The sequence below is a fragment of the Eptatretus burgeri genome, chromosome 9, assembly GCF_056783735.1.
Source record: "Eptatretus burgeri isolate ZD-2024b chromosome 9, Ebu_testis_v1, whole genome shotgun sequence".
Taxonomy (NCBI): Eukaryota; Metazoa; Chordata; class Myxini; order Myxiniformes; family Myxinidae; genus Eptatretus; species Eptatretus burgeri.
This window is the reverse complement of record NC_140969.1, coordinates 58,663,891-58,671,390: the sequence shown is the minus strand read 5'-3', so window position 1 is coordinate 58,671,390 and position 7,500 is coordinate 58,663,891. Positions and strand designations below refer to the sequence as shown.

The 7,500-nt window shown below is 42.1% G+C and overlaps 1 protein-coding gene across 7 annotated transcripts in view; it reads left to right on the top strand.

Annotated features, from left to right (window-relative positions):
- LOC147020172 (phosphofurin acidic cluster sorting protein 2-like) overlaps positions 1–7,500 on the top strand; it is a 339,240-nt gene that overhangs the window by 261,534 nt on the left and 70,206 nt on the right. For 5 of the 7 annotated variants that reach the window (XM_085895249.1, XM_085895251.1, XM_085895255.1 and 2 more), the window contains 2 exons: positions 4,701–4,830; positions 5,734–5,838. In XM_085895249.1, the coding sequence (XP_085751375.1) occupies positions 4,701–4,830; positions 5,734–5,838 (235 nt within the window). The remainder of the gene's footprint in view (positions 1–4,700; positions 4,831–5,733; positions 5,839–7,500) is intronic. The other 2 variants (XM_085895252.1, XM_085895256.1) reach the window with 1 other exon arrangement.

The following is a 7,500-nucleotide window of genomic DNA, read 5'->3' as shown; positions in this document are numbered from 1 at the left end:
CTTCTCAACACACTCTCCTCGCTCGTCAGCACATTCCCATTTGTGTCCTTTATTACCCTAACCTGCAGCACATCCTTCCCAGCTCGGTCCCTCTGTCTTGCCAATCGGTATAAATCCTTTTCCCCTTCTTTTGTATCCAACTTCTCATACAGCTCGTCATATGCCTTTTCCTTGGCCTTTGCCACCTCTCTTTTTGCTTTTCGACGCCACTCCTTGTACTCCTGCCGACTTTCTTCATCTCTCTGACTATCCCACTTCTTTTTCGCCAACCCCTTCTTCCTTATACTTTCCTGTACTTCCTCATTCCACCTTCAAGTCTCCTTATCTTCCTTCCTCTGTCCAGATGTCACACCAAGTACCTTCCTAGCTATCTCCCTCACAACTTATGCTGTCGTTGCCCAATCATCCCACCCATCTTTACCACCATCCAACGCCTGTCTCACCTCCTCCCTAAATTTCACGTAACAGTCTTCCTCCTTCAGCTTCCACCATCTGGTCCTTGGTTCAGCCCTCACTCTCTTCCTCAACCTCACCTCTAAAGTCATCCTACAGACCACCAATCAATGCTGTCGAGCTACACTCTCCCCTGCCACAACCTTACAGTCACTAATCTCTTTCAAGTTGCATCTCCTACTTAAGATATAATCCACCTGTGTGCACTTTCCTCCACTCTTGTATGTCACCCTGTGTTCCTCCTTCTTCTTGAAATACGTATTTACCACTGCCATTTCCATTCTTTTTGCAAACTCTACCACCATTTGCCCTTCCACATTTCTCTTGTTGAGACCGTACCTCCCCATCACCTCCTCATCCTCTTTATTCCCTTCCCCAACATGCCCATTGAAATCTGCTCCAATCACCACTCTTTCATCCTTGGATACACTCTCCACCACTTCCTCTAACTCACTCCAGAAATCTTCTTTATGTTCCATCTCACACCCCATATGTGGAGCATATGCACTGATGACATTCATCATCACCCCTCCAATTTCCAACTTCACACTCGTCACTCGGTCAGACACTCTCCTCACCTCCAATACCCTCTTGACATAATCTTCCTTCAGGATTATCCCGACACCATTTCTCCTCCCATCCACACCATGGTAGAACAGTTTGAAACCACCTCCAATGCTCCTCGCCTTACTCCCCATCCACTTGGTCTCTTGTACACACAGTATGTCCACCTTTCTTCTCTCCATCATATCAGCCAACTCTCACCCTTTGCCAGTCATCGTCCCAACATTCAGAGTTCCAACTCTCACCTCCACACTTCTACCCTTCCCCCTCTCCCACTGCCTCCGGACTCGCCTTCCCCGTCTCCTTCTCCTCTTTCGCCCAGCAGTAGCACAATTTCCACTGGTACCCTGCTGACCACCGGTACCGGTGGCGGTCGTTGGTAACCCGGGCCTCGACCGATCCGGTATGGAAATTCGTTTTGTTGTCCGCATAATGATTTGGCATAGGTTTTTACGCCGGATGCCCTTCCTGACGCAACCCTGGTCGCCTCTTACGACACACAGGGATATATATATATATATATATATATATATATATATATATATATATACATATATACATATATATATATATATACATATATATATATATATATATATATATATATATATATATATATGTATGTATCTATATTGTTACAGTTCTAGGAACTGTACGCATACAACATACAGGTGTCCCAAGTCAGTTATGCCGTTAAGTATATGTGTAGACAGAACCCCTCCTTGTGTGTCGTGGGAAATCGAAGGGGTGCGTTGCAATGTTTTTTTTTAGTTCGGGTAATAAATCTTTATATTCCATCCTCCATTGCGATCCACGGTACCCGAGCGCTTGCAGCCTTCGTTCGCTTGCAACAACGTACCACAGTCTACCTGTTGTCTCTGGAGGCTCGTTTTTCCGAGACAGGATCTTTGCTGTCGCAGTTCCTATTCGGCTTCTCCAAACGCTCCAACTCTTTCTTGACGAGTCCACACACGTGGAGTGGGCGGGCCTCGCCGGTGCCTGGCCGAGGCCCCGCCCAGAAAGGGCGGACCCATGGGAGCCCCGTCCAATCAGGGCAGACTGTGACGTCTGTTTTGACCAAGGTCCTGCCCCGCTGAGGGAGGTCTATAAACCATGACACCATCCTCAGTCTTGAGTTCTTTGGGGGTCGTTCGTTCTGTGCTTGGAGGCCGGAGTTGGTTGGAAAACAAAGGGGTTCCCGCTGCTTGGCTCCACTCACGTCTCGCCCCGACGGCCCGACTACTGGTCCCAGCCCACTCGAGCTCCTCCACAGACCCGAACTCCACACAGGCGGCTGTGGACCTGACTGCATGACTGTTGGCAGGTGATGCATCACGGAGCAATCCTTTCCCCGATACTCAGGTACTTGAAAGAACTGCGACCTCAGCCCGCCTGCCTCCCTGACTGTAAAAGTCCTTTGCCTTCAACTGGGTTTATTTTGTCCGAGTGTGTGTCTGAGTGTGTGGCACCAGTCTAATAAGTAGAAACTGTATAAGTGTTTTCGATCATTGTAAATCTTGCCTGTGTATTCCCGTGTAAGTCTGTGCTGTGTCTTGCTTTGTAAGTTGCTGTAAATTGTCACACTACATATTCTTTCTTTCCCCTGCACAACACCCCAATCAACCTGTTTCTGTGCCACAACCTGTTAAATTTCCTCGTTTATTCTAAATAAATTATTGTAGAAATGTTCCCAGTTCGTTTCTGTCCTTTCTTGCATTGGTCCAGCATGGTTCGGATCTGAGTTTTAGCCGGGTCTTTGTTCCCATTAATCTGCTCATCCTCGACCTCGCCGGCATGGCTTTGGCAGTTCTGCTCGACTGCACCCGAACCGGAGTTGGTAGTTGGTAGTTGGAACTCTACCGCAGTTGGTAGAGTGACCTGGTTCGAGCAAGACGTGCCGAAGGTGTGGTTCCCCGGTAGACGACACCGCGTCGTTAATTAGGTAAATTGGTTCTCGACAAAAAGACCCGATGCTACGCGGTGTAGGTATTGGCTTCCACGGTCGGTTAAGCGACCCGCCCCCTTACGGAGTTATCCATAACTCTGTAAGCCTATAATTCCGGGAGTCTGGTGGGAGAGGACGTAACTTCCCCCGCCTGGCGGTCGCTCTCGCCACCGGTTCCCGACCCGCAATAATATAATACATTAATTAAAAGGAAATATTGTGCAGTGCTGCTTCTGCAGCATATGATAACAAAAGAAACTATCTTTCATCTGACAATGCAGAGAAACTTTATCAAAACTGATGATCAGAGATGAGAGTGTTGGAAAATATATAATGCCTGTGGTCTGTGGAAATGATAGTGTTGCAGTTTTGGAAGACCCTGGGGAGTTATATCCACCACTTTTAGAGTGGAAGTCCAGAACTTTTCATTGTGTTAAAAGCGCCAACAGTTTTTATCAAAACAAATATGAGCTTTGTTCACTTTAAATATTAAAACGCCAAAACATGGTATTTTCCTCATTTTGAACGATGCGAGCATAGGTTTCCATCTAATGGTTCGTCTCCCGCTGAGCTTGTTAAATCAACGGGTGAGTCGCCCCACTCTTGCGCTGATATCACCATTTATAACAGAGTCAACGACTGATCGATTTACTTTGTGTATGAATGATTGTTCTGAACGGAATCTCTTTGTAACCCCGGGACTCCCCATACTGTATTTTTTACAAAACTTGCTTTTCACACCACCAAACAAGTTTGAAACAGATATGTATGGTTTTTTTTTTGTTTGTTTTGTTTTTTGGTTTGTTGTTTTTTTTTTTTTGTTTTTTTTATTATTATTATTTCTTTTTTTTCATACCGAATTTTTCGGTATACCAGTACATTGAAATTTCCAATATCGATATGAGAAATTATGCTGATATAACTGGCATATTGATATATCGCCGGACCATATGTCCCGCTGTTATTCTGCAACAAATATGGCAATAAAAACAGTAAATAATGCTGCAACATTTGAATAAATATTGGCTAAATAGGTCATCATGTTGGCATGGCACCCATACATCTTCTGCATGGAAACCGATCTTTTCTTTTTTTGCATTTTGGGGGGTGGTGGAGGGAAATGTAGAACTTCAGTGTACATTTTACTGTTTAGAAATCCCCTCATTATTACCTCTGCCATCAAAGGTGAAGGAGGTTATGTTTTCACCCCTTTCTGTCTGGTTTTTTGTTTGTTTGTTTGTTTGTTTGTCTGTGTACAGGATATCTCAAAGTTGTGGACGGATTCGGATGAAATTTTGTTGATAGGTTGGGCGTGTGAAAAGGACGAACCGATTAGATTTTGGTGAAGATCCGGATTCAACTGCTATCATTTTTTTAAGTGCTTCTTCACCATTGAGAGATAGGGCTAAACCAATAAAGAGCACCATATCTCAAAAAGTTGTGGACAGATTCAGATGAAACTTGGTGGACAGGTTGGGAGTGTGACCATGCCAAAGTTATTAGATTTTGGTGAAGATCGGAATCCGGATCCGACTACTAGAATTTTTAAAGTGATTCTTCACCATTGAGAGATCGGGCTCAAAAACGATATATAGCATGATATTTCAAAAATGTATTGGTCCTGATGTGTTCTCGTGGATCAGGCATTACGGGGCAGAGGTATGCACTCTTCCGAGTGCCCTTCTAGTTCAGCGTTGTAAACTCGTATTGTCAATGTTCTTCATACTTCTGATCACAGCAGGACGGAAATGCGGCAGTATCGGAGGGTCCGCAGCACCTCACTACGAGAGCGTCCCACAGATCGTATAAGCACAGGTAGAGAGAAAATGGAGGCGGATCACTCACCGGAGTCCCACCACAGCATGCAGGTGTGTAAAGGTGATTGTCGCTGTGGTGTCCATAGGATTATCGATGCCATGTAAAACTGCTCACTCAGTTTATTTGTGTTTTTGGATGCCTTTTTTAATCACTTCACCAATTGATCCATTACCTCCCATTTATGTTTATACAGATGAGCAATACATTGTAAATGTACATTACCACTTCCATGTTCCTCAGTTTGTAAAGAGGCACAAAGTGATCCCCAATGTAAAATTATACTTGGAACACAATATTCAGGGTCAGAGCAAGGCAGCTTCATTATGTAATAATCCCCCCCCCAAATAATAATCCCCCCCTCCCCCCCAAAAAAAAAATAGTCATGTAATAGATTTTTGGTCCAGATGTCTGTCTCTCTATCTATCTCTCTCTCTATCTCTCTATCTCTCGATCTCTCTATCTCTATCTCTCTATCTCTATCTCTATCTCTATCTCTATCTCTATCTCTCTCTTATGAAGCCTTAAGATAAGGTAGTGAGTACACCATGCAATAGAGTAAAAAAAATAAACCCCAATTAATAAAGGGAATAAATAAATAATATAATTGACATATTTTTGTAAATTATGATGGAAAACCATCTAAAAATGAACTTTTATAATTGCTTGTTCTGTATATCATATCAGTTAAGTAAAGCCACCACTTTTGCATTGGATTTGACAACTCATCTCAGCCAATTATGCCCAATCCAATAGACTAGAATTGTTTATAATATGAACTTTGTTTAAACATTTACTTTTTGCTAAGCACTATCTTATACTTTAGTGTACCATGTGAATACACTGAGATATTCATTGTTAGGTTTTTGTTTTTTTTCTAAATCGGTTCTACATTCATTCAGTGCCTTTTGTATTCGAGACAAAAAACATTTTCTTCATGTTTCCACCTACTACAGATGCCAAGGAAGTCTGTGTATGACCAACTCAACATCATTCTTGGCTCAGAGGAGCTTCTGCCTGAGAGCATTATCCTGGTCAGCATTTGCGACTGGCAAGGACAGGTGAAACTAGAACTGCATTCGGTAGAGCACATACATCCACCAGGCTGAATAGTTTACGTTTTGTAGCCCACTGAATAGGCCGGATCTGCATCCGGACCTTGACCAAAATCGAATTGGCTTGTTCTGGTCACTGACCCAACCTATCCACTAAGTTTTGTCATCAGTCCATAATATTTTGAGATGTGCTATATATCGTTTTTGATCCTATCTTTCAATGGTGAACAATCACTAAATAAATTTAAATTACGGTATTTGGATCGAAATCATCATCAAAATCGAATTAATTGGTGCTTGTCACACACCCAACGTGTCCACCAAGTTTCGTCCGAATACGTCCATAACTTTTTGAGATATCTTGCTGAAAGACAAACTGGTGAATACATAACCTCCATCCACCTTTGGTGGCGGAGGTATCAAAGCTACATTTTTCACATATGCTGCCTGACTTTGCTTGATTGTATTCATGTGATGATAAATCTGTTGACTAAGCTTTCTTCACCTCTGCCACAGAGGGAAGGTACAACGAAATAGCTTCTTTACCTATTTTATGATTGAAAAATATATATTCATTCAACAAGATTTTAAACATTTTGTTCGATTTTTTTTTTTATGCCACAACATGTAAAATTTTGCGAATTTAGGATTCGAAAAAGAGAATGCCACCATTGTTTCTCTTTCTGTCTCTCCCCTATGGGATGGTAAAGCAAAGAATATTTTCTCAGTTATGTCTTCAGTTTGCCAACAGAGCAAGAAAAATGTAGTTTGTTCCTTTTCATTTTTGCTGACTTTTTGATCATCCTTATGTATTCAAGCCATTGCATATTCATATTTCAGGTTCTTTTAAACAATGACATTGGTGTACTATCATAAAAAAACCCATGGGTATGAAATATATAGATTAACTCATTACCGGCGATTTGAATCTGGGTTATGAAGCATCATAAGCCATAGATTCAGATGACAATGTGAAACGTGCCACCCCAAATAAAAACTTGCTATCAGGAATACACACACACACACACACACACACACACACACACACACACACACACACACACACACACACACACACACACACACACACACACGCACACCATTAATATTTTTGTGATGTGTTAATAAGGCTTATCACAGACAGTCAGGTTATAAACATGTTGGATGTGAATCTATTTTGGTAATGGACATTTTGACCAAAGTATACAACAGGTGCGTGTCCTTAAGCAAGCCAGACAACACATTCTGGTCAGCATTTGCGACTGGCACAATCTTGAAATTTTTTATGGCTGAACTCTCCAACCAATCTTTTCTCAGTCATGATGGTGCTTTACCAAGTCAATCTCTGGTGAATGCTGCTTTTACTTTCTTTCTTAAATATTGGAAAAAAATTGGCATTGGAAGAAAGACAATTTTCCTCAAGTCTCGACACCTAAAATCATCCACCGTGCCCCTGGATGTTGTGTTTTGCCATCAGGATGATATGAAACACAGGGAGTAATAAAATCAAAAAAAAATTCTAAATGGCAGGTGTGAAAACTGTGGAAACCAGATCCATGGGACACAGCACTTTAAACAAAATTTATTTTTGTTACGATGTCCATGCATACTCACTTATAAAGAAGTACATAAGATGTTGCCAGTATGTACATTGACAAAAGCACACCA